We start from the raw sequence: 26766 nt of genomic DNA, 5'->3' as shown, positions 1-26766 counted from the left end.
TTGCAACAAACTTGCAATCGGCTTGCGTCTAATGTAGACTAGGCTTAAAATATACATTAGATCTATTTTTTATTAACTAAAAGTTTGCACAGTTCAGCTTTCTTCCTTTTCTCTCCACATTGGTGAGAAAAAGAGAAAAGATGAACCGTGCAAGAGAAGTTCAGCTAAAAAGAACAGGCCTATATTATTTGAAAGTACAATATGTTATTGTCGATCTAAAATTATTTACACCTGTATATTCCTGATTGGAAAATAGCATTTTTCCTAATTAATGAAGAAGTCATGTAACAGGTAGCAGAAATAGCAGAGAAATAATGTGAACGAGTACTCACCAAGGCGATACATAATTGTTGACACTTTTCTGCGCCTTCTTCGTCGCAACTCATATTGTATTGCAGACTATGTTCTATTATCGACTTCGTCCCCGGAACTGGAAACACTGCGCAACTGCATGCATCCCCCGTGACTTTCTCTTGCCTGATAAGATACAATTTCTTTTAAAGTGCAATATTTTAATAATTGTGAGATCGATTGCGAGAATAAAATATTACATTTCAAAGAAAATTTGATTTATGTGAACTAATTTGACATCAATTATTTCAAAGAGAAAAGAGCGTACTTTTAGACTAGTAACTTTGTAATCAAGAATGATCAAGTGAGATTATTATTTCATTATTATTCCATATATTATCGTGATCAATTGCATTGCATTAATAGATGCATCTTTTTTGAACTCTTGAATTTTAATTATAATTTAATTATAAGAACTTTGAAATACGATTATAATTTAATCCTTCCGTTCAATGCATATTTTTTTCATTTTTTCACTATCGTGTTTTATAAGATTCCTGCTAAAAATGTAAAAGTGAAAACAAGATAAAATCTGCAGAATTATTCTTTGTCGTTTAAAGGGTGAGGTTTTTGAGGCGTCATAACGAAAAATTCGCACAAAAATATAAAAATGTTTACCGGTTAAAAATCGATATAACACCATGATACGTCGACAGAAGAATAATTATATAATTATAGTATATAATTAATATATAATATATAATTTTATATACATATATGCTATATATATATTTATATTAAAATAATTTACTACATATTTATGTATATTATATAATTTCGTTATAGTTACAATATAATCATAATTAAAATTAGAACTTAATATATTAAGAAATTTGCAATCGACTTTCTTATGAGCAAAAATACTTAAATATTTGTGATGTCATTATCTTACGTCGTAAGAGGCAAGAGTGCCATCAGGAGAAGGAATCCTCCCGCTGTCTTCATTGCACACCTCAATTTATACCTCGCGTTCGAGATCGTTACGAATAAACCTCGATTATCACAGACGATCGAGCTGCGCGCGGCATATGTAGACTCGCGTAATCACTCCGCTTATCCTCTCTACTCGTACGTATATATATGCATGTGCGCACGGTGGAATGCATGCGTAATCATGCGATACCATTGTTAGTCGCAGGCGTCCTCTTCGCAATGGTTCGAATTTTACGTCGATATCCAAACGCGGCGTTCCTACAGGGATAATAACCGTCGCGATGCAACCCGAGAATACCATCGTCGAACGCGTGTATTCGTCGGCGTTCGTTTCGTCGGCGTAACGTTATCAGCCACGAAAAATATACGCGGAATTCCTATTAATATGAGAACGATGTTATTTTGGCGTTCATCCGCGATCGATTCTTTTTTTTTCTCGTAACGTCTGCTGCTCTCAAAACTGCATGTTTACTCTTGCATCTTTCGACGTCTTATATTCTCCGAAAGATTCCCTAACTCCAGAACTACTTGCTTCTCGAAAAATTTTCCCTAGGAGATTTTCCTGCAAACTGTACGTGTCCTCGAAATCTATTGATGAAATATAAATGCGATATAAATAAGTGAAATAGCGTCTGGAAAATGATACGCTACTCTCCGAAAGGTTCCTTGATCTTCGATCGTCTTCTCTCTTTACTTTAGAACTACTTACTCCTCGAATAAGTTTTCCCTGGGAGATTTTCCGGTAAATTGTGGTTTCGAAATATAGATACATAAAATATAAATACGGTATAAATAAATGAAATAGTATCTAAAAATAGAAACAGAAAATAATACGCTAGGAATACTCATATATTATATATTATACATGTAGTGTTTTTATACATAACTAATTAGTATTTTATCACAGCTTTTAATGTACATTAATGTTTTCAACATGAATTTATCATAAATTTTACAGAGAATATATATACAATATAAAATATAAATATATACAATATAAATTTACGTCAATGAAAATATTTATATAACAGCATAAAATAGAAAACATACGCTTATTTGCATATAATAATTTTCTCTCTACACGCAGAGTTACCAGAGACTGAAATTATACATTCGAATTAATATTAAAAACACAAAATTTTATGGTTTTAAGGCGATATACTTTTTATATGCAAAATTGATTGGCTTTTGACAAAAAAGATTTACACTGTCTCTTAAAAAAAAAAAAAAAAATACATTTTTATACAATCTTTCTTAAAATCTCTTCATCTTTAACATTCCACCTCGCTGTTAGTCGATCTATTTTTTCTGGTGTTAAATAACAAAACATTAATTCTATCAAAGTAAACTTATTAAAATATACAATAAGATTAGAATTTAATTATATATATATTAAGTATATATATTATATATATTATATTATCTATATAATATATTATATATATATTAATATATATGTATTATATTAAGATGTGATTATAATTGCTCACAAAATGATATTACTTAGTAAATTAATTGCCAAATTTAATTTATTAATTGCCATAATTAATTGAAGCTTAATCGAGAAGTCTCCCATTATATTATTAAATTATATTTCGCGACATTCCGGACGAGAATGCAATGCATAAGAAAAAGATAACAAAGAATACATAATAAAATAATTAGTATTACTAAATTATCAAATTAATATTACTAATGTTACTAAATTATCAAAATTAATATACTATAATATTACTAAATTATTAAAATTAATATATTACTAATATTATTATCTAATTATAACAATAGAATAATTGCATTTTTTCTATTTTATATTTTCATTGGCCAAGGAATTCTATTGTTTTCTCTTCCTACGGTCGCGGTTCAGACGGTTCAGTAGTGCAACCACGTGACCGGCGTATCGCCGTCTGCGCAACGTGCAGTCCATTCCACTGATTCCACTAGTCCGACATATACTCGTTTCTACCAATTGTAGATTAACTTTAATCTCGATTTAACTTACTCTTCATCTTTTTCTATTTCCAAGGATTAGAAAAAGAAGAAGAGTAAATTAAATCAAGATTAAAGTTAATCCACATTGATAGAAACAGGCCATAGCGGCCAGTTTAGTACAATTATAATAGCGCTATTGTGTCATTCTATCCTTGTTTTACGTTTAATAAACAACGAAGATAGAATGACAGATAGCGCTATTAGCGTCTCCCCGAACGCACCAATAGTAGTACAGTCAGTCACGTGACGGGCGATATACATCCGTCGTCTGACGTGTCACGTGTCGTCTGTTCCATTGACACCGACATGGCGTCCGTCATCAAAGGTGCGGCAATCACGGTATCGTTCTAAAACGCATGAAAATGCTTGCACGTATACTTGAAGAACGATGTACATAACGCACTTAACATTAGGCATTAGCACACTATCATTGAATCATACGCGTTTCCGCAGACACGGGCGAGATCTGGGGTAGATTGTTCGACCATCGTCCGTTCATCCAGGGGGAGGTCACGTTCTTCCTGCGAGAATTTCAGGTGAGCTCCTGCTGATCGCGGACCTGGCATAACAGCGGCGGTTATCTCGGCACCATCGTCATGCAGACTAAACGAATTGGAATTTAAGTAGAGATATTCGGTCAAGATGGGATTTAAATGCGTTGACATAACCTATGAATCGTGAAGACTCAATTATAAACAAAAATGCTGTTGGAGATTATGATTGCTCTTGTCTGCATGAAAACGTTTTAACATTCTTTTTTAAAGAGCTTCTTTTAGTTGTTAATTTATAAATTTTTAGAATTTATTTTTATCTTAATCGGTATTTGTGGATTCAGTATATTTGCAAACCCTGATTTTTTTTACATTATAAAAAATTGTTTAAGTTATATTCGTAACCTTACATAATTTTACATTGCATGAGCTTCCTTGAATTTTGACCTTAAAGATGAAAAAAAATTGTCACTTAAACTTTAAGCAAAAATATATTAATTTAAAGTATACTGGATTTGATAACGTCAATTAAAGAAATTTTTGTAACAAATACCGATTAGAGTTAATTTCAATTTATATCATGACATCAATATTGTCTGTATTTTAGAAATTATTGAATGTCAAGTAATTAAGTATTACATTAATATATATATATATATATATGTATATTTAAATGTATACAGTAATAAGTTTTCAATACCGAATGATTCTACAAGATTGCATCCATTATTAGGAAAAGAGGTCTGACAGAGAGGTAGAACGTCTGTTTAAAATACTAGAGTACACGACAGAACTGAAGGAGAGCCAGTTGGATCGCACTGAGCAACTTGGTGATTGTCATTTACCTAGCCTCAAGGCAAATGTCGATGTCGCGCTGAGTATGTGCAACCGTGTTTTACAGAGGGAGGAAAATTTCGATAGTGTACGTATGCTAGCTTTTGTACCTTTTGTATCTTTTATTTACCTCACATGATATAAGAAACGGTAGATTCATATAGAAACTTTTTGTAGGATAACGTTTTGAGTGAGAACAGATTGCTTAGGAAAAAGGAGTGGGAGAAATTCATAAATGATATGAGCAATAAATGTGAAAGGGTGGACCAGACTTTCCAGGAGAAGGAAAACGAAATACAGGAGTTCTATGTTGACTTGGAAAAGAAATTACATATTACGCCATAACAATTATTTTATGTCATTCGTTATCTCTCCTAGAGTATTTCAGCGTTTAATAAAGACCTAATTATTTCCTTAAGATAGAAATTAAATTTATTTAGATATGCCACTAGAGTCGATTGTAGATCCTACTGTAACAATAAAACCATCTAAGAAATTGACAGATTTCATCTTATACGATGTGAAAGATACAGATGGGGCACCGGATGGTATCACGTACTTGCACAGCAAATCAAAAAAATTCAAAAAAGAGAAGATTGCAAATGCCACGTTAAAAATCGAGGATCTCAGATGGCTGAACAAGTATCTGAAAGAGAACAGAAAAACTGCAACGGAAAAAATCTACCTGCACGAACTTTTCGATGATTCTGATGTGATATTACCGACGCCAAAGGAGACACCACGAAATCCAGAATTGGAGGCCAGAATAAAAAAATTAGCGGCGCAACAAAACAACAGAGAATATCAGGCAATGACGAAAAGTATTGATTCTGCGCGGAAATTCCTACCAGAGGACAGCGTTGCATTTCAAAGTAAATAAAATATTTTTGTATAATGTTCTTAATCTATAAAGTGCCTATAAAAGATAATTTAACGCGAGTTTCTAATATTATTTTATTTTGCAGTGAAGCAGATAAACAAGCAACTGATCGCCGTCGCGCAATTTATATTTTCTGTGATAGCTGGCTTCGCTTTTGGATTCATTGGAGTAGAACTTATAGTCGGGGACCTAGACTTCGGGTTTAGATTACTCCTAGGTATAATTTGCGCGCTAATTATAGCGTTGGCCGAGATCTATTTTCTAGCTTTAAAATTAAATGAGTATGGTTTCGATGTCACACCCAAATCAACAAAATTACATCGAGACTAACGTTCCAACTTTTCCAGCTCAGTCGTTCCATTAATGAATATGCGTATTATAGCAAAAATAATTTTAAAATGCTAATATAAAGCAATACGCTAGCTACTTTTGCTAACTTTGTATTGTACAAAAATTTTTTAAATGTACGTCGCTCGCCTACGATTGTATAATACAACATTCTTAAAGACCAAATAAAACGAGATATTATGACATCATTGATTTATTATTATCAAAATAAAAATCAATTTTAATTTTAAAGTATGATAAAACATTATAAATAAATATTATTAGTGTAAGAAATACTAATTTGATTAACATAATTGTATACATGAATAATGAATATCGTGAGATATATATGTACAAAAATATATGCGAAAAGAAGTACATCATGTAAAAAGATCTTAAGGGGATCCTAAAGCCGCCTGTATTACCGACTAAATCATATAATTTTTGTATAACACTTTTTTTCTCTTTCACAGATTCGAAAATCCTTTTCCAGGATTAAAATATACGCATTAATACGTGTGAGGTGGAATTTGTGCCGAGAACGACCAAAAATTTCGAAATTGATATATTTTTTACCATTTCTTAGTGTGACATGGCATCTCAAGCTGTCAAGTTATGATAACATTTGCTTGATACAAAAGTTTTGTAATCTGTACTTACAAAATGGTGATCCACAAACACGTAGTTTGCACGATCAATCAGAACAAAGAATTTTACGAATTGACTAATCAAAGAATGCTTTAAAGCGTTTGTAGCATCAAGTGGACTGTAGCCTGAATGTATCATAGGTTGCGTAAGATATTGGTGTGGTAGTATACAAAGATATATCGATGCACTGGAAAAATAGATCAACATCTAGTGATTTTGTCAGAGTTCGAGCTTTGCTTTAGGATTCCCTTAAGAGTGTACTTTCATCGATTCATGAGCATATAAAAATATTTTTTCCAATAAATTCTCATGATCTATTACATTATAAATTTTGCGTCATTTGGCTACGTTTATTTGTTTTACAATAAAGACGCATAGTCTTGATACTAGATAAACCTTGTTGCTCTACAACAGTTTATAAAAAAATACCGGATAAACCAAAATTTGTTAAATAATCTAAGTCTGTTGGAAGCAGAAATCTACAAATTCATCTCTTATTGTTCTCCTCACTGTCACTTTTCACACTACTTTCACTTTTGTCACTGTCTGAATGACAAGCGCCGTTCTCCTTGGTTTCACTCTCTTGTTCACTGCTCGACGAGTTCCTATTATCTCCCTTTGTTTCATCGCTATCTGAACAGGAGTCCGTGTCAGAGTCACTGTCGCTGTCTGAATCAGAACTGCTCTCAGAAGAACTGCTGGACGGTTCTTTGGCCGCCATCATTTCCTTGAATTGCCGAACCGTGATCTTCCTAGGCATTATTTCTCGCAGAAACTCCAGCGTGTCGTTGGTCTGTACCACCTCTGCCAAGTGTTTGTAATCCAAAGAGGATCCCTTGTTGCTTTGCATGTGTGCTTCCTCTGACAGGTAATGTATGAACAGTTCCTGTGTGCAAAGTGTGTTATAGAGTATTGGGCTAAACGCTAAATTAAGGCCTAACAATAATCAATTCGTAGTTCAAAAATATAGAGGCTATCACAAAAGATTTAAGCAAAGGCTAATAGAGACCGTTAGACAATAATCTAAGCTGTAGCAAATCCAGAATACTGCTTAAGAGGATGCTGGAGTAACCAAATTATCATATTACAGTTGTATAAAAATCTTTTAATTGACTGAATGGAATAAAAAATCCTTTTACAGGATTAGACGCAAAGTTAAGAGGTAGTGCAGTGGATATTATACTAAAATCAAAAGAATGTTAAAAAATTTAACTTTTTTTTATTTTAGTATAAGGTCCACTGCACCACCTCCTAATTTTGCGTCTACTTTAATCCTGTAAAAGGTTTCTTTATTCCAAGTAAATATAAAGGTTTTTTTTATTTCGTTCAGTCAATTCGAAGATTTTTATACGACTATAATGTAATAGTTTAGTCACTCCAGCATCTCCTTAAGGGCCATAGCAGAAAGGTTGACTTATAATCTTAAGACAGTGTCTTATGACTTAAGTCTTTAGTAATGCACAAGAACTATTGTACGACAAGCAGGTTTGGGTAGTACTAAGTTAAAAGGATAAAAATTAAGTTAACAAGTTAATTAATTTTAACTTAACTTAGTTACATTTTTACTCTTAATTTTTTAACTTAATTTAGTTACATTTTATCGGTAACTATTAACTTTTAATTTGATTTTTTTGAAGTTAATCCTCAGACACAATGAGAGAAGATAATGAATATATAATTTAGTAATTTTATATTGTTTAATCATTACTCGTGAACAAAAGTAACCAGATTCTTTAATAAATATGCTGTGAGAAAGGAAAAATATGCAAAATTATGTAAAATGGTCAAACTTTTTCTTTTTTTTTTGTTCGCTCGGACCAAATTTAACTTTTAACTTTTCAATTACTTTTTTTATTAACTTAACTTTTAATTCAATTAATTTTATTATGAATTGACTTGTATTTTAATTAAAATTTTCAAGGCTGTTAACTTTAACTTAACTTAGTTAAAAAAAAAAGTTAACTTACCCAACCCTGATTATAAGACTTAAGTCATAAGACTCTTAATATTATAAGTCAGCTTTCTGTTAAGACCCTAAGTTTTTTGGGTGTTATAGCTTTAAAGGCAGGAAATAAATAAAATTATTAGATTCTACTAAAAAAAATTAATATTTATTCTGTGTTATGCACATATGACTGTTATGTTGATGTGTCTAATACAGCTTGAATATTCAATATATTAGTCGTTACTTATTTAATAAATTAATGAATCGTGATGGACTTTCTTTAGGAACGTATCTCTAACCTCCAAGTGCATCTTACCGTAGCTTTTGTGACCAAATACAAACCGTCCTGGCCGACGGTATCGACACTAGGCGAACTCTTCATAATTGTCTTTACCCTCGAGATCGGTAGACGCAGCTCTTTCAACTTTACGGAAGAACCTTGCGTACTCATTGCGCGCGATTATATTCTTCCCTTCTATTTTATTTATGTACAAAAAACACCGGGCGAACAAAAAACAGAGCCGCCAAAGAAGAGCTGACAATTCCCACCAAATCTCACAATTTAAAGTACAGCGATTAGTTCGGCGATGCTTCCTCGCACTGCAAGTGGCGCTAGTTTCGTTATGGAACACGAATCAAGTTGTAGCAGAAAGGAAACTGCCCGCTTCTTCATTTACTTCTTATTTCTCTAACAATTACACTACAGAAAGTGATTGGCTATCACAATTTTAGGGCGGTATTTATAAAGCAATATTCGTAGATTGATCTCTGAGCGTTTTAAATTTGTTAAAAAAAAATTCAATCTTACATTTAAATGAGCTCATATTTTGGAGGAACGTTTAAGACGATTTTAAATATATAAAATTAAGTTATAAATATATAAACTTGATATTACAGGTCTCCAAACTGAAACACATCTGTATATTCATGGTATCATCGATATTTTGTGAATTTTCTATTATTTGTGAATTTAAGAAGCATATCACAATTAAATTCTCGCATAAATACTCGCTGCTAAGCCGATTATATTTGAAACATGGCGCTTGATAATTCTCTTAGGAATACAAACAAAAAATAAATATATCATGAAAAATCATTCTTTGGGATGCAATATCGTTGAAAAAGTCTTCAATACCTATTTGGAAACAGCTGTACCTCTATAATGAAATTCTCCTCTTGGTATTTTCTCCCGTTGCTCCGTTTATTTGCCACATAGAACAAAATCGTAGAACAAGAAAACAAATAAAAACATAAAGAGTGAAAATCAAGGAGAAATTCCACAGTAAAAGGGTGACACTGTTTTACCGATTCTAGAATAAAAGAATTCTATACTGTACAACCAGTATTATTCTGACATTCATACAGATATGATAAAAATATTTTACAAAGCACGATAACGGTAGAATTCTATAACTAAATAACTGATATTAATACCGGTGCATAATGTGATAATGTATGTCAGCAGCATTATAGGTAGAGTGGACAATATCAGATGAGTTTTATGGAGTATTTCGATACCTGAAATGAGAGTAACAATCAATGTATCTAAAACAATAAAAGGAGAAGAGATAGATTGTGTTATTTAAACTTTGCGTTTTCTTAACTTACTTGCGTAGCCGAGAAACGTTATATAAATATAATAACCGATAGCTATAAACCAAAAAGTATTCCCAATGAATCGTCCCCAAAATGTATCATTGTTTATGAAACCTGCAAAAGTGAAATGCATTAAATAATATTTGATGGTGCATACTTGACAATGATACAAAATATACATGAAATCTAACCATTATATAAAAATAATTGTAAAATGTGAAGTATAACTAATGGAGGAAACACTGCATTTAAGTGGATGTCGAATGTATAGCCCCATTCAACATCTTGTGTTCTGTCTATCCTGAGATATCGATTTGTTATAAACCTATAAATGAACATATAGAATTAAAAATTGAAGATAAACTTGAGCTAGCTTTAATTGATTAACTTTAATTTCTACTAATATAAATTAATTTTAATCTTGATTTAATTTACTCTTCATCTTTCTCTCTAATTCTTAAAATTGAAAAAAATGAAAAGTAAGATGAATCAAGATTAAAATTAATCTACATTGATAGAAATAGATAATTTGATAAATTTAGAGCTAAATTTGTTGATAAATTAATTAATATCTCATTTATACAGAAAGTACAATCATAAAAAAGCAGTACAACCTTACAATTAGCTTACCAAAATATCGTTGCTATTAACAATCCAACAGCTAGATAATCAATGAACATCATATAAAGTAACAACTTCGTGAATTGCAATACTCTTAAATTCAACATCAATCCCAAACCGATGGTAGATATGCAGAAACAACCCATGACCAATACTAAAAATGCAGGGTCGTCTCTTGCAAAATGTGATTTTGTTTCTGTAAAAATCCAATGGACATAAGACTAGAATATACGCTAGTAGTACATCTGGTATATCGGTATATCGGTATGTAACATACGTTTTCTGTTTTGGAAGTTTCTGTATACTTTTTGCGGCGCTACAAATAGATAGACCATCTGCCACATAGCAAACTCAAAATCCATCTGTTCGAACTTCAACAATTTTCTCAGATATTTGTAAGATTTTGTCGCCGCCCCCATACAATTATGTCTGCAATATAAGATACAAGTCATTCAATCAAGCCACTTTACTACTTTTTTTTTACCTTGGAGCACAAAGCGATAAATTATAATAAAAATTCTAAAATGCATGCAATATAAGATCAAATCATTTTGTAAAAAGACAATCGAGTTAAACGATGAAACGGAAATTGGATACGTTGATATTTAAATTATAAATTACAAAAAAATGAGGCGATGCATGTCCGTGACGTTACCTGTAAACGATCGGCATCGGCAACGAGGACGAGAATTCTGTCGGAACGGGCGAGTGACACCGACTCGTTGGCGGCGACGTGGAATACTTCATTTTTGGTCCTTTTGACAGTTCACACCTCGCGCAATCACTCTCAGTAGATAAGCATTACTCTCAATAAATTAAATTTTCTCATGACGCGGTTTCAGGTTATGTTTGCGTATTATTCAGTTCACTATTATGACAAGTCCAAAAACGCCTGCTGTGAGCTTACGTCCTCTTGCGGCAAATATCATAACCACAGCACGATCGATAATAAACGCAACAGAATGATAAAAAAATATAAATTATAGTTTTAAAATTTTAAATATACCGCCCTCAATAGATTATTGTCAAATATATTAAATAAATGTTTGCGAAATAATCTCGGAATAATTATAGATTGCAAAATTAATGTCGCATTACAGGCGCGAATATTGAAACTCGGGTGACGACATCAATTAACTCTGCAATTATTGAACTATAATATATATATAACGTATAATTTTTTAATTTATTTTATTTTTACCATAAATGTATATTCTTTAATTTACTATAGCATAATAAATGTGTGCGTGTGTGTGTATACATATACTCTAAACTTTTTTATAATGCATACGTTGATTCGTTCCGCAATTTTATTGCTCTTTAAACAATAATCAACGTATCCAGTTTCCATTTTATCATTTAACTCAATGTCTTTTTACAAAGTGATTTAATCTTATTTTTACTGTACATTTTTATGATACATATCGTAAAAAATAACTCTTATGCGATTATAAAAAAAAAGAATTGTTAATACAATCTTAAATAACTGAATCAATATTTTCATTAATGATAATGATGTAGCCATACAGACAGAGATCACGATTGAAAGCCTGATATATAGAAAATTGTATTCTGCCATATTCCGCATATTAGCCAGCCACTATCCGAGATATAAGATCGTATTTCTCTGCATGTATGCTTCGTGTAATAGATGCTAAATTAATCTGGATAGGCCTATAGAGAATGCGATGTACGTTATGCTTACGCATATATATTGCTACTTGAAAATACTATAAAACTCAGATGAAAAAATTTTTTACAGCCCTTTAAAAGCATATTTAATTATATATTAATGTTACTGTGTGCTGTTATCAATATTATAATTATTATTACTCAACTATTAAAACATGTCTTCCGTGTCGTTTCATAAAAGATACAAAGTAGAATATAATACACAAGTTAGCGAATTTAAAAGAAAATGCTCTTTAAAATAGAAATGTCTTCAATCCTATAACATATATTTATGATGTACGGCACATACGTATGTCAATAAATAAAAAGACAGATTCCATAAAATTCTCATCAGCAGGATAATTGTGTGTGATTTTTAACGCGAACTCGCACTCCTCTGAATGTCCGAACAAAAATGGTTTTTATTTTGTTGAATTTTTTAATTTGCTTCTGCCGGACTCTGCCAGTAGTGCGCTTGCATGGATAATCGTTGATTGTTACTTGGCTTGAGAGGGGTCACGCAGCGGGCGGCATCCGGAAATCGCTCGTGATAACGCTCTAATCTCAGGTACTTCACAGTCACTAAATTACCTGCAAAGGAAATGAAAATCCTAAAGTAAATATAAGCGATTCTCTGAAGAATCAATTCTTTCGCGCACCTGGGATACATTCACCACTTAATGCTTATAATGTTCTTAGAACCATTTCATCCTTGCTACTTATAAAATATTGAACAAAGACAAATGATACTCGCAAGCGTGTAAGCATCAAATGGAATACACCCCAAGGTGTGAAATAATCGATTCTTCAGAGATTGTCCATTGAAATACATTGCAGTATATGTGTTAAAATTAATATAAAATTAGCATAATGTTGGCATAAGTTTGTAACAAGGATATTATATTATTAAAAAGAAAAATTATGTACTATCTTTAATACTTCTTCATTAATATTATGTATTTCATAAGTTTCTCAGTAATATTAGCGAAATTCTGTGAAAACTTTACACGAGACGGTTGCCATCAGTCAGTATTTAAGAATTAAGTTTAGAGAATAGGAATTATAGCTTGTTACACGTACCATCGAACCAACAACCATGTAATGCCCTGTAAGCTTTGCCAGCATCTTCCTGCGACATACACTTCATATAAACGCAACCTTCACGACTACCAATGTCTACTCGAATGTGAAGTATCTTTACACCCTCCCCGCACTTCTCTAAAATGGCATCCTGCACTCTCGTTTCCCAATCGTCTTCGGTTTCGCTATATCGTAGTACAAATGATGACTTAAATCACCCGTTAACCAATTTTAGATTATAGCGCTCATGCATTACTTACATATCTGGATCAAACATGTGCCTGATTTTCAGGCAAGGTGTCGGCGAACAAGTCAAGCTATTAACTGATCCCTCCATCGTTTCGAACGCTTGTCCTTGCCAGACCTTCGGCTTCTTACCCAAGAGCGCGCTTTGCACAGGAGATTTGTTTAAAGCATTATTCGGTAACCATCGCCAGACATGAAACTCTTCACCTGCCACTTGCTGCACCTCTCTTCGAATTCTAAAGATCAAGATCGTATCCTGTTACACAACTGTAAGTAAAATATAAAACAAAGACATACAAAAGATTTTTTTACTCGTTTTTTTACCTGGATTCATTTTCATCTAGAAACTTCACCGCCTTTTCCCAAAGACCGGTCATTCTTTTACGATCTTTCGGTGGAATAAGATTGTCTCGCACATGATTTATGGCAAGGAAACTTTCCTGCGCGCCGGGTTGCGTGGACGCATTTTGGTGATGTGTCTCAACGATACTTATAATATCGCTAACAAGCTTAAATACTTCTCTTTCCGTATTTTTCTTGTATCTTAGATACCAAAGGTACGATTTATAAATTCCGATACCTGTTAATAAGACTGAAGATGCACAGGTACTATTACAAATCTTTCGATACATGTAGTTCTATCTATGTATGCATTGCAATATCGTAAACAGATATTACTTTACGAATCATTCGTGAATTTTTTTGTAAAATGCATTTCTCTATTTTTATACATTCAATATCTGTATGAAAAGTACGTATCTCTCGATGAACTTCAAAATATAAAGAAAGAAGTATCTCGTTACAAAGTAATTTCAGTTTACGACAATATATTAAAGACGAAATTATATCGGCAAAGCATAGAGAATCATTTTAAAATGCAACTACTTTACTTAAAGTATAGCTTACAGTACACCATAAAAGAGTAGTAAATAATAATCTTATGAATATATACATCGTGTATTAACGGCATGCACATAGGATCTTATAACACAGAACAAGGTTCAGGAAGTTTTCTCAAGTAAACAATCTGTTAGAACTTTACCGATTGCCACTATAAGAAGAGAAGAAAAGATGGTAAAAAGTTTGTTCTTAACAAGGCATTGCATTGGCAGCACAGGATTTAAAATTGCCATTCCAATTTTTCCATTTAGACGGGCGGAAAATAATTTATCCTGTAACAATTAAACAAATATATTAATATGATAATACAAGCATTCCTATGCCTAAAAAAGAGCGAGAGATAGATGAATATATTTACTAAAGTATCCAATATTTCCACAGTTGCTCCACTATCATCGTCATTTACATCGATAAGTGAGATGCCCCATTTCGGATTCTTAATGATTAAAAATTGCGCGCTATGCAGGTCCTCTTTCACCTCAAGGCTCGTCTGGAAATAAAAAATTATCGATATACAATTCTTGCATCATTAAACGAAATTAATTCCAGTTCTCAACCCACCACTTTCTCGCTCGTAAACATTTCCACGATATCTGCATTAGTCAAGTATGATTTCTCATTCGAATTTTCGCATATTTTAGATATCGTCTTTCTCGTTAGGATGGGTTGCAGATGTCTTAACAATTGTAACACAGATTCTATGTTTTCCTTCATTATACAATTTACTCCAGGCGCTTTAAGATCAGGAGCTCCATCGAGGAAACATTGCGGTATGTTGTTATCTATAAATATAGGTGATATGAAACTATATAAGCTATATAAATCATTAATCTATATAACAATGGGAAAATTGGGAATAATTGTAAGTATGAGGCAGTTTCAAATTATATTTGTTTCAAACGAAAAACTGCCATTTTTTCAAACAATCGTATAAGCAAGAAAACTAATTGAAAAGAAAATGGCAATCCTTTATTTGAAAAAGTCAAAATCTCGTGAACTACTTTTCTCTTGTATACAAACAAAATCAACTCTTCAAAATAAACTGTATTTGTTGTATATAGCAGTTTATAAAGAATGTCTAAATGATTACAAATAATGGTTGAAAATTCAATGATTCTAAAGAGCAAATATATTGAACAAAAGATACAATAAATTTAAAATCATATGTCAACTTAATCATTTTTTTACATAACGACAAATAACTCATATTCTTAAACTTTAAAATTAGTCTGTTCTACAAAAAATTAAACAATATTTCAATTCAAGATTGATATATTTTTCCGAGCTGCACATAAGTTTTATTCCTACATACAAATAAGCATCGTATTATCGTCTAAATTAAATGGTACAAAACGCGTGTTCGCAAATATAGGTGAAATAAACTGGAATATAAATGCATTGAAAGAACGGGAAAAGAGGAAATAAAATATCCAAATGAATTCAAGAGATATTTGATTTTTATTATACATGTAAATATATATATATATATATATAGAAAAAAGAAAGTACAATTCAAGACATTCTCTTGTATGTTTAATTTAGTAAGCTCGAGACAATTACTTTATTAGCCGTTAACGTTTTAGTAATAATTAGTAATAAATATATAACTTGATTTTCCATTCTATAGGCCAAAATTGATTTGATAAAAGAGCATATACATTGTGCTTTGCGCCTTGTTACTTATGACAATCAAACGTGTATTTCTGGGAAATCTCTTCCCCTTAAAGTTTATCGGTCTCTGAAATCATCCCTAGTTATATCTCAGCATACCTACCCGATGAAAGCGATGGAAGCGTCTCGGTTTCCCCACCAAGTCCCAAATATATTATTGCAAGAACTACAAAGAATAGAGCAAGTACAGCCACGAGGCCCATCGACACGATATTCTGATTATTTCGTACATTCTCCATGTCTGTATTCGTCGTCGACGGTTTATAAGACGTTCTACTGAAAATATCTCGAACTCTGTCAGCGGACGATGCAGTATATCTCGAGCTAAACAACATTTATTGATATTATACATTACATATAATTCAGATAAAATAATAATTTATATATACCTTGGCTGAGTTGATGGCGAATACATGCTCCTTAAGGAAGAGAAGTGACCATTCGAATCTCTCTCTTTCACTTCTGGTAAACCAGAGGTTAAAGTATGGCGTAATGTAGGATCTGAAGTTATAAAAAAGTTTATATGAGATAAATGCACAAATTAAACACATAATATAAAGTGTAATATAAAATTCTTATTTCGAACTAAACGAATATATTTTTGAATAATTAATTTGATCTGAGTAAAATAAATAAAATTACGCATAACAAAATTTTTCAATTAATTATAGAGATACAAATGTAACATTTGGTTCGAAATAAGCATCTCATTTCAGAGAATATTAGATTTTATTGCATCAAGAGATTCGCTTACTCTTTAAGCTGGACAACGAGGATGGCGGTGTATTTGTGTTTATCAAAGATTGTGAACTGAGTCTCCTTGTAAACTCTGATAAAAATGGAGTTTCATAATTTGCAAGAAGATCCCTCTGATTTGTATTGTCCCTTCCACTCATGTCTTCTTTCGTGGATTGAATCGAAGAGACGCTTGGCTTCAAAGGAGAGACGTTGTATTTGCTATCCTTCCACCCATAGGCTGGCTTGGTTTTAGACATCTGATCATAATCGAAAGTCCCGCGATCGTATACTCGAGAATCATACAGTCTGCTGCTTGGATTGGACAAATACTTGTCGTATGAGCGTCCATATGAACTTCCAGCATCCTCCACAACGTCCGAGTCCGATCCAGTCTCTAAGCCGTCAGATGCATAGGTTCTTTGTGTCTTGCTAAATTTGCTCGACGTAGTTTTTGAAGTTGTGCGAGTCACAGAAGGCAGCATGTTTGAGTCGAAATTCGTCACATTAGGATCTTTGAACTCAGAATGTGGTGGCGACAAATTCTCCTTGACTGGATTTTTTGTCACACTTGCAACATCAGGGGGAATAATCGAAGGTGGAGGCATAGGATTCGCCAACGTTTGCCGACGCAGATTGGCACTCTTCTTCTTCTTAACAACATTGGTGTTTGTATCGTCGTCTGTGTCGTCGCTGCTATATCTAATGCATAGATGAAGAAAACAACAATATCAAAATGGAGGTACAAAATATATTCCACATATACATATGTATCTAGTATATCACAATTCAATTAAAAGCATAAGAAATATTTAGAAATACATTGGCAATATAAAATATTTAAATTAAAATCTTATAATTAACACTAAATATATTCTTTTTAACAAAATTTCTTGCACAATTAATCTTTTCTCTTTTTTTTTCTAATAAGAAAAAAAGAGAATCTGAATTATACAAGAAATTCAATTTAAAACAGGCCTCCTGTTAAAACTCTATGAATTTTTCTAACTTCTACAATACAACAGTTTTATAGAAAGTTTATTCGGAGAACAGCGACAGGCATTGCTAAAAACTGAATGTAAACATTGCCACTCCATGCACCATCTTACATTCAAAATCGAGATAAATAAGGAGATCTTTTCTGACGCTATGGAGAAGAGAATCTTACATCGCGCGCTTCATTTAGCTGCGACATTAAAGATTGTTATCGCACGCCGACGTCGCCAAATCTGAAACTTCAGTAGAATCATAACATTCTTCTCGACCTTCCCTTTCTCTCCGTTTCTTTTCCTTCTCCCCCCCCCTCTCTCTCCTTCGCTGAAATTTCGAGTTTACCCCAAACTTCAAGCGTATAAATGTAATATATGGTGAAAGAAAACTCGTGTTCATCTTTTCAAAGGAAAAACGCTCACCTCGCGGCTAACGAATGCCGGGATCCTCCTGCCCCTCCACCGCTGCCGCGAGCCTCCATGAGGTTCTTCAGCTTCTTGGCGAGTATCTTGCGGGTCGTCTGCGTCACCGGTCCTACCGGATACCCGTACTCCATCAGCTTCGTCCGAAGCTCGGAATCGCTGAGCGCGTCCACCGACATCTTGTCTCGCGGGCGAGTGATCGCGTTCCCAAACGGACGAAACACCCGGTTTAAAAAGGAACGGTCCGATCGGCCGACGGTCGTATCACGACGTTACGGGACGTCTCCGCTCCGCGGACGCCCGGTCTCGCTCCGGTTTATTTCGATCGATGATCAATCCTCCGCCACCCGCCGCTTTCGCGCGTGAGAGACGCTCACTCGTTCGCCGTTGCGCTCCTTCTTGGACGTCCGCGCACGTGGACGATCGTACGTACCGGTCGTATCCCGGTCTGTGCGGCCGCACGACCAACTTGGACCAACTCACTCTCGGCAGTCTCGGCTCCGGTGAGATCCTCCTGAGACCCCGCCGTGTAATCACGCGCACCACCACCCGCGGCCGTCTCTTTCCGCACCGTTTATTGCGCGGCTACTTTCCTCCACCGCCAAACAATTCAACTCGCTCGGTAACTGCAAAAAGAAAAATGGCGCAATTTTCTAACGGTCGCGGACGCGTGCATACGAGATACGCAGCTGCGTGCGAAGCGTAGCTTCCGACGCGTTTCCATGTGGGAATTGGTGGGAATCTCGATGCCCAAAGCGCTCCAAGCGATCCTCTAATCGGCCGCGAGCGAAGCTTGTCCGATTGGTCGGACGAACGGCGGGAATTTACTGAATTTACGAATTAAAAAATTAATAAATATCCGATGGAACAAATCGTTTAAACTTTAAAAAAATTTTAATTTTTACAAATACTTTCCTGCAAGCGTTGTTACTTCGAAATAGGTACATATAAATGAAATTTAAAAGCAATAATACACAGCTTGCGCTTTTTGTTTTTTAAATATGTAAGAAATATTTAAAAGTTTTATTGGAATCAGTTTTTTCGTATGAATTAGTCGATTATTTAAAATAATTGAGCAGCAAATAAAAATATGTAAAGGAAAAATGTAAGAAAAACATAAAGAAAATATTATGTAAAATAATAAATTTTAAAATTATAAGAAAATTAAGAAAAAATTTGGAGAGAAGCAAAATGAAGCTCATTTTGCTTAAAAGCTAATTTTAGACAACTTATATTTTTCTGTGTCATATAATAGCGAGAAATATTTAAAAGATATATAATTAAAATTGAATATAACCTATTTTAAATTATTTTAAATTATTTCAATTAACTAAAAGAAAAACAATTTTAAAAAATTAAAATACATATATATCAAAATACATAGCATACAAAATTATAAGTAGAATTTTATCATAAAATTTGACATAAATTTAGAAGCCTAAAGGGCTTTAGATCACATATACATAAATACACAGTATATAGTTTAACGTTACATTTTGTTCTTTGTACAATACAATACGTTAACATTGGAATATGGCGCACAAATAATATATCAATTTATATTATAGGATCCATATATACTTATATGTAATGGTATACTTATTACGGCATATAATATACGTAGTGCGATATGTATATGCTTTAAAATACTATATAACTGATGTGTTGCTGTCGAAATGCATGCCTAAACAATCGTGTAATTAAGTCAGCGACGATACGTCTTCTTTACCTTGTTATATAAATTGTTGTACAATTCTATTTGACTGAAAGTTGCCCGTCAAGAGTAGAAAATGGCAAACAAAGTGACTATATAGCGGTCGCGATTCTGTCGACAATTTGCAAACGCCAACGCGGTCAGAGGGATTCCAATTTAAACTTACACATATATATATAAACTTATACTTAAGTATGTAAACTTACATACTGCCGTTAATTACGTAGAGAAATCTATTTCAAAAATCTTAAATACTTATTCTAGATCGTTTATTTAATTTTATTAAAAAAGTTTACTCCGATATGTTTCACTGTAGACAACAGATATTCGTCTCGTTAATCTGAGTACATTTTCCTTTTCCCTTTTTTTTCTTGCAAATAGACGACAGAATTACACATACACAGTCAGCATAGACGCAGGACTGACATAACAGATTGTCTTATATGCTATGTGCATTGTTTTATATATGATGTATAGAAATCACGAATTCGTTACATATTATACTCTGTAATTCCTTACTAACTCTTTGTATCGCAATATTGTTTCTTATATGTTATAAAGTACCACTACATACGCGGTAAAGTCGTTTAAGCAGTTAAAGAATAAAAAAATCTACTGTATAAGCAGAATATAATGTAACAACATTGTACTCAATTCTTAATAGTCTCTTGAGTCTCTCTTTTTTCTTCCGATTTTTTTCTTTTTTTTTTAATCGCGTCAGCCGAAAATATTTCAACGAATCTGCTTGCTTTTAAAAGCATATAGAAATCGTACTGTGACGAGAAATTTAAATGCATCAACGTAGACCGTATTCGTCATATACTGCAAACTGTTTGCGGTATCAGATTGCTGCATCTGCGATAACACTATAAACTACACGTACTTATAAAATATTATATCTATATATTTATATATTATATATATATATATACACATATACGTACACGTATCTAATGCAAATAACGCAATAAATAACATCTGCCCGAGCTGCCTCCGTTCCATCCTGCACTTAAAAGACATGTCTTGTGTTTTATAATTAACTTAAAGGATACATGAGGTAATAAGTTCAAAGATATACGCTACGAACGATGGATATAGCTACGCCTCGAATTGCATTGTAAGAGTTTCGCCTTCAAGCGTTCGAAAGAGACTCGTTTGGTTTACATGCTGCACAGAAGTCCATAATTCTTCTTCCAATGCATACATACGCTACTACAGTCTTTTGTTCGTAATCAATGCTATTGACAATATAAAACGGATGAGAATAACGATCGGTACACGTAATAATGATAAGCCTTAGTCGAGCGTTCTCTATCACGTTAACGCACACTCATTTCTTTTTGTTTTCGATGAATAATTAATGAAACACTCACAAATGGTTCGTAAGGCTCAAACGAGACTTGTACGCCACTTCAGCCATGCGCTATCGTTTTAAATGATTAATACTTAAAGAGCTGTCAGTCCGCAATAAAGCCCTTTATCATAAATGAGAAAAAATTTACCGCCGTTACAACAATAAAGTGTAAAGTTAAAATTATAAAGCGCTTTACATATAGCTTAGATTCGTATCAAATCGGTAAATACCAAATAAATTATTCCTTCCTCATGGTGTGTGCCCTCACGCTACGCATATCGAAAATTTATGACATGCATAATAAAAGTGGCAGATTTCAGTATAAATATATATATATGTATATATTAGTAATATACGCATGGATTATATTATAAAGTGAAAGAAAAAGAGAAAGAGGAAAGAGGAAGAAGAAAATAATAAAGTGATGTATTATGTGTGTGCATAAAAATTAATATAAAATAAACTATTAGAATCTATATAATATATACATTACATATACAGAAAGTTTATTCTCTAAAGATTTTTCTGTAATAAAAACAAGAAATGTTAATAATACACAATTAAAAAGACGACTGGAAAAAGACACGTAAGCATATACATTATTTTGGAGTTTCTCATAAAATTGCTTGAAAACAATTATAATTGTTTTCGCGCAAGAATATGCTGCAAGATAAAAAAAGAAAGCTTTTTGAACTTCCTCAAAGTTTTGATTATTACGATTTACATAATTTTACATAATTTACATATGTATCATTTTTTCCAGTCCCTGTATTGCTTAAGAAAATAGGGGAAAAATATTGATAATAGAGACTAATAACTTGTAAATATTTCTTCTTTAATTATTTGAACATTTAAAAGTTTTGAATTACAAATGCACAGGCTATCCCAGCAGAAATATGTTGGACGGTATTACTTGAATGCTTTCAAACAGATTTATGTTTGCTAGCATATAATGTACTAGAAGAAATGGAATATATGTTCACAAGCTCTTAAAGTTAATGAAAGAGATGTTCAGTAAAATAAATAATTGCAAAACTGATTTTCTATTACATAACATTATACTCACACATGTTATATCTTCATAATTTATGATTTATCCTTTTTTATAAAAAAGGATAAGTCATAATTTTCTTGATAATTTTGTGCAAAATATTAATAACATGTTAATAATTTGTCAATTAATTCCAAAAATATTACGATAAGTTAATATTTTGTCAGCAAAATCTGCCAACATAATTTGATAATTGCCTGAAGAAATAATTACAAATCGATAGATTCTACTCAGTTTCTGCAGTTAATCCACCATCATATTCTGTTGGCAAATTTTATTATATTTTTGGTGACATTTGTTAAAAAAATTTTATAGCAAACATTTTGTAAAATCCGTTTTTAACAAATTTGGCTAAGTTATAATAATCTCTTTCTATTTTTAATAATCTACTAACAATTTCAAAATATTATTTTATTTAAAATCTCTTGGATAACAATAATATTCTATAGAGTGATACTTTCCCTAGGACAACCTGTATAAATGAAATCAGGTTAACGAAACTAAATATAACATGTGATACGTTTGTCAGAAGAAACTGAATTAAGAGGAATAACGAAGAAAATCATTATTCTAAAATAAATTCGACATCGTGTTGCATGTGTATTAGATAGTGTCCGGAATATCGGAGTAGGTCCCAATGTAAAGCTGATATTTTACAAATCAAAAATTTGATCGGGCACTATCCTATTAGGCAATGTCTTTATATATAATGTTAAAGTCTCAAAGTGCAGTTAAAAATTAATTTATTTGAAATTAAAGAAAAATTAAAGCTTTTATGTCTGCGCCTCTAAAGTTTAGAATTTTCAATTGCAAATATATTGAAGATAAAACTAAGAGAAATATTAATTATTTAGTATAAAATAAACTTTGATAATTTCTCTATTTGGCTCTTTCTAGCCATTTTATCTAATAAATATAAAATATTATAATGAAAGATGGAATCTACTCAAACTTTCTTTAAAAACAAATCTGATACACATTGTGTATGTGTGTTATTTACGAGAAAAAAAGAACATAAAATTCATGCTAGAATTGTTTTTTATCTCTCAAACTCGGTGACGAGTATGATATATATTCTTACGAATTTATGGTTAATAAGTGCAGTGTCGCCACGTTATAAATTGTTATAATTTAAATTACAGTAAAAATATTATACAAGTGTGTATATAAAATTGTCCAAGATCATGCGAAATGTAGGAAATACGAGAACAGAATCAAGCTAATAATGGTCCCGAAATTGTCAGTATAAAGATTGATCTTTAAATAAGAAACAAAAAATCGTCAGTATAAAAATTGACCTTTAAATAAGAAACAAGAAGATCGAAATGCGTACTTCTTTAACAAGATGTTATCCTACATCAAACTAATAGTAACACGAATACACACCCATCTAATAAACAAATTACATCTACTTCAGATATTTCCGAACAATAACGAAAACCGACTGACGAATTCTTCGACCAATTTTTTGAGTCGATTATTTCTTATGAAAAATTGGTCTTTATATCAATGGACACGTTTGAGTTATTGTAATATTTATTCATTCTCTTTAAAAGGCGGACTAGCTTTTAAACATAAACAAATATAAAGCATTACCCAATACAAACTGCTTCCTAATTTTCTCCAACTGCTGGTTTGTATATACAAACCAAAAATTCTATATAAAAATTTAGATAAATTATGAAATTATACATTTCTCATTAAGTATCTTAATAATAAAACTTCAATTATATTGCTTTATAAAGAAGCTTCATAAAGAAGTAAAGTTTTCTTATCTTATTTGTATTATATATTATTTGTATAAAAGATTATTCAATTTAAACTGCTGATACTTTGATACTTAGGGCGGAATCCATAGACGGTGTTCAAGATTCGAGATGGTCCTAGTGCATGAACCAATCAGAGAGCCATATTAGCGCATCTTAAGATCTTGCTTGAGATTAAGAACGGACTATGGATTCCAGCCTTAGTGTATCGAGAGGAAATCCAAGCTAGATTGGTCGAAGAATCCATAAGAGTAATTTTTTTTGCATTTAGCAAAAAACGTCCTACCAAAAACCCATTCATAGGCTTGTATACCTTCTCGTATGCGCATGTGTCGAACTGTGAGAGCAGAAAAAGATAAAACGAATCACCTAGAGAACAACATCGGGCAGGGAGCAATGCCACTAGGCTAGCTGCGTTCCACTTCGTCCAGCGTGATGTCCCATGCCAATCATGGAACCGCCACTTCCTATATCATCACGAACGGTTTTCTTTTCCTTATAATAAATCTCTTCACTTTCCTTCTCGCACAACAGCAATACTGCTCCTCCAACCAGGAAAATCACCGCGCCCCAACCGACGCCGTACGCCCAACCGAATTCCCAGTTGGTTCGGTTTCCTAAAAAAAAAAAAGAAAAAATTATATTGAATAAAAATTGATTCAAAAATATTCAATACACAAATAAACGAAGAAGACCATATTTAAAAAAAGTGGACGCAGGATAAGGTAAAGAAAAACGTAAGTCGTAAAAGACTTGTGTAGATATGATTTCCATATCTACATAATTTTTCACAACTTAAATTATGTTTTTCTCTGCTTACATCCATGGCTAGTATTTATAGTCAATTTTTATACTCAAGATAATCTTAAAAGTACATCTTGAGACATCATAAGCCACAATCACAGAATCATATTAGCATCTTAAAACATTACTTAAGACTAAATACTATATATTTTATAAATAGATTGAAGATAGTACAAGAAACAGTGTATTCTTTCATCTTTCCTTTTCTTTTAATGTAATCAAATCAAACGAGAGATGTGTCAAAAGCTTACCGAGATTCAATTCTGCTGCAAAGCATATGGGATATATGATCAGTGCTATTAGGAGAGACACCACTGAAACACATACACAGACGTGAGATGTAACTATGAAAAATACCAAACGAAAAGTAAAAAAAGACAAAGCGCTCGTGTAACACTCACGTGCAATACCCATGCAGAACACTGCAAATCTATAATATTTATGTTTGTCCCTGTGATCCTGTGTGCGCAAACCCAAGCCAGTGAGAATCGTCGCGGCAATGTCCGTCAGAAGACACACCACGCACAAAGCCGCAGCTGCCTTTATGTAGGCTGTAAGATAAAACCTCAGATTACACAATCCAGCCAGACGTTAGTTTGATGCTTAGCAAGGAAAGGAACGGTACCGCTGTCTCTGGCTGCGTAACATCCTGGGGGATCGGGCATGTTGAAGGGGAGCGGTGTCGGGGCGCCTTCCTCGATGCAGTGGGCGAACAAACCCTGTCTCCATCCCAGGGCCATCAGCCAGTCGGTCGACGCCAAACCCATTATCATCAGCAGCACCACTATGATCCCGCATATAAACGCGATCACCTGCAAGAAGACGAGCATGAATGTAACAAAGCGACTCCATCAGTAGCTGCTTAAATTAACGTCGCATTCAGGGTATCGTGGGGGAGAGAGACGTCTCTCTCTTCCTCGAGGAAACATGATACCTGCGCGATCTCGTTGTCGCCCATGTGATCCTCGGCGACTGTATACATAATCATTTCACTTCCGAGTCCGCGATCACGAATCTGTAGAGAGAAACACGCGCGAGTCGGCGGCGACCGGTCAGGGCGAGGGGAGAGCTTCTCCTTCGCGACGTACGTTTCCTTCAAAGACGTACACGCGACGAAGACGACGACACGCTCCTTTTCGGGTGGCGCGCACGAGACATCGTCTGCTTCTCGGTACTCTCGACGTCGGCGACTCACGGAAGGGACGCGGAGCGCTAAGACTCACCCTGTAGCACACACTCTCTCTCTCTCTCTCACCAAAGGGCTCCGAGATACGCGCGTCGTGCCGAGGGTTCCGCGCGACGATCGTGGAGTCTCATAGATGGTGGGGAGAAGGGTTGATTAACGGGCTCGGGGGTCAATGGCTTTCGTCGCGCTGGTGGACCCCGCAACGTATTATCGGACGAGGGCAACCCCCTATAACGCGCGCCGCACGGGTTCTCTCCTTTTTTTTTTATTTCTTCTTTTTTTTCCCTCCTTTTCGCCTCTTTCTCGCAGAGCGGACGGATCGCAGATCGATGGCAGTGTTCCGGGGTCGTGGCCCCTTCCCCTCCTTCGCGACGCGAACGATTTTTAATGACAGTGATACTTGAACAGAAGGAGGGAAAGGGAGAAAGAGAGAGAGAGAAAGGGAACCACGTCTCAAGCGAGAACGACTGACTCTCCGCGACTGGGGGAGGGAAGCAATCGGATTCCAGGTTTCAGGGAGGCTGCGCCCATCAGCGCCCATTAAAGGTCGTGGCGCAG

General features: G+C 33.6%; 7 protein-coding genes across 10 annotated transcripts in view; 2 read left to right on the top strand and 5 right to left on the bottom strand.

The window, feature by feature from the left end:
* LOC108724240 (uncharacterized) overlaps window positions 1-1404 on the bottom strand; it is a 2624-nt gene extending 1220 nt beyond the window's left edge. The window contains exons 1-2 of the mRNA XM_018450492.1: window positions 1244-1404; window positions 333-477 (exon numbers count right to left, since the gene is read on the bottom strand). Of these exons, the coding sequence (XP_018305994.1) occupies window positions 333-477; window positions 1244-1296 (198 nt within the window). The 5' untranslated portion in view covers window positions 1297-1404. The remainder of the gene's footprint in view (window positions 1-332; window positions 478-1243) is intronic.
* A 2102-nt stretch (window positions 1405-3506) lies between these two features.
* On the top strand, window positions 3507-5023 carry Muted (biogenesis of lysosome-related organelles complex 1 subunit 5). The gene is made up of 4 exons (XM_018450484.1): window positions 3507-3601; window positions 3730-3812; window positions 4501-4689; window positions 4779-5023. The coding sequence occupies exons 1-4, from the start codon at window positions 3583-3585 to the stop codon at window positions 4944-4946; spliced, it is 459 nt and encodes a 152-aa protein (XP_018305986.1). The 5' UTR covers window positions 3507-3582; the 3' UTR covers window positions 4947-5023.
* LOC108724231 (transmembrane protein 199) lies at window positions 4963-6008 on the top strand. The gene is made up of 2 exons (XM_018450482.1): window positions 4963-5473; window positions 5567-6008. Exons 1-2 carry the CDS (start codon window positions 5044-5046, stop codon window positions 5809-5811), a joined length of 675 nt encoding a protein of 224 aa, XP_018305984.1. The 5' UTR covers window positions 4963-5043; the 3' UTR covers window positions 5812-6008.
* Window positions 6009-6308: 300 nt separating this feature from the next.
* On the bottom strand, window positions 6309-8878 carry Chrac-16 (chromatin accessibility complex protein 1). The gene is made up of 2 exons (XM_018450490.1): window positions 8718-8878; window positions 6309-7342 (listed from the first exon to the last, which is right to left on the bottom strand). Exons 1-2 carry the CDS (start codon window positions 8850-8852, stop codon window positions 6944-6946), a joined length of 534 nt encoding a protein of 177 aa, XP_018305992.1. The 5' UTR covers window positions 8853-8878; the 3' UTR covers window positions 6309-6943.
* Window positions 8879-9689: 811 nt separating this feature from the next.
* Window positions 9690-11365, bottom strand: Unc50 (Unc50 RNA binding protein). The gene is made up of 6 exons (XM_018450491.1): window positions 11274-11365; window positions 10896-11047; window positions 10628-10814; window positions 10189-10322; window positions 10010-10111; window positions 9690-9919 (listed from the first exon to the last, which is right to left on the bottom strand). Exons 1-6 carry the CDS (start codon window positions 11363-11365, stop codon window positions 9783-9785), a joined length of 804 nt encoding a protein of 267 aa, XP_018305993.1. The 3' UTR covers window positions 9690-9782.
* A 1061-nt stretch (window positions 11366-12426) lies between these two features.
* MAN1 (LEM domain-containing inner nuclear membrane protein MAN1) lies at window positions 12427-18967 on the bottom strand. Of its 3 annotated transcripts, none has more exons than XM_018450552.1 (11): window positions 18334-18967; window positions 16941-17623; window positions 16576-16687; window positions 16290-16480; window positions 15077-15297; window positions 14874-15005; window positions 14658-14787; window positions 13940-14207; window positions 13630-13851; window positions 13370-13554; window positions 12427-12880 (listed from the first exon to the last, which is right to left on the bottom strand). In XM_018450552.1, the coding sequence occupies exons 1-11, from the start codon at window positions 18510-18512 to the stop codon at window positions 12729-12731; spliced, it is 2475 nt and encodes an 824-aa protein (XP_018306054.1). In that variant the 5' UTR covers window positions 18513-18967; the 3' UTR covers window positions 12427-12728. The 3 variants fall into 3 exon arrangements, with proteins under 3 accessions (XP_018306054.1, XP_018306052.1, XP_018306053.1); XM_018450550.1 differs by having other exon boundaries at window positions 16290-16510; window positions 18334-18512; XM_018450551.1 differs by having other exon boundaries at window positions 12729-12880; window positions 13940-14195; window positions 16290-16510.
* A 5313-nt stretch (window positions 18968-24280) lies between these two features.
* Window positions 24281-26766, bottom strand: part of LOC108724235 (transmembrane protein 47) — a 6613-nt gene continuing 4127 nt past the window's right edge. The window contains exons 1-5 of one of the 2 annotated variants that reach the window (XM_018450487.1): window positions 25957-26721; window positions 25648-25834; window positions 25424-25573; window positions 25274-25336; window positions 24281-24835 (exon numbers count right to left, since the gene is read on the bottom strand). In XM_018450487.1, coding sequence (XP_018305989.1) covers window positions 24621-24835; window positions 25274-25336; window positions 25424-25573; window positions 25648-25834; window positions 25957-26010 — 669 coding nt within the window. In that variant the 5' untranslated portion in view covers window positions 26011-26721 and the 3' untranslated portion in view covers window positions 24281-24620. Of the gene's footprint in view, window positions 24836-25273; window positions 25337-25423; window positions 25574-25647; window positions 25835-25956; window positions 26722-26766 lie in introns of those variants that run through there. The other variant, XM_018450488.1, reaches the window with a different exon arrangement.

Source organism: Mycetomoellerius zeteki, unplaced genomic scaffold (assembly GCF_001594055.1).
Source record: "Mycetomoellerius zeteki isolate Tzet28-1 unplaced genomic scaffold, Tzet1.0 scaffold285, whole genome shotgun sequence".
NCBI lineage: Eukaryota > Metazoa > Arthropoda > Insecta > Hymenoptera > Formicidae > Mycetomoellerius > Mycetomoellerius zeteki.
Note: the sequence above shows the minus strand (reverse complement) of the source record. Positions and strands in the feature narration are given on the sequence as shown.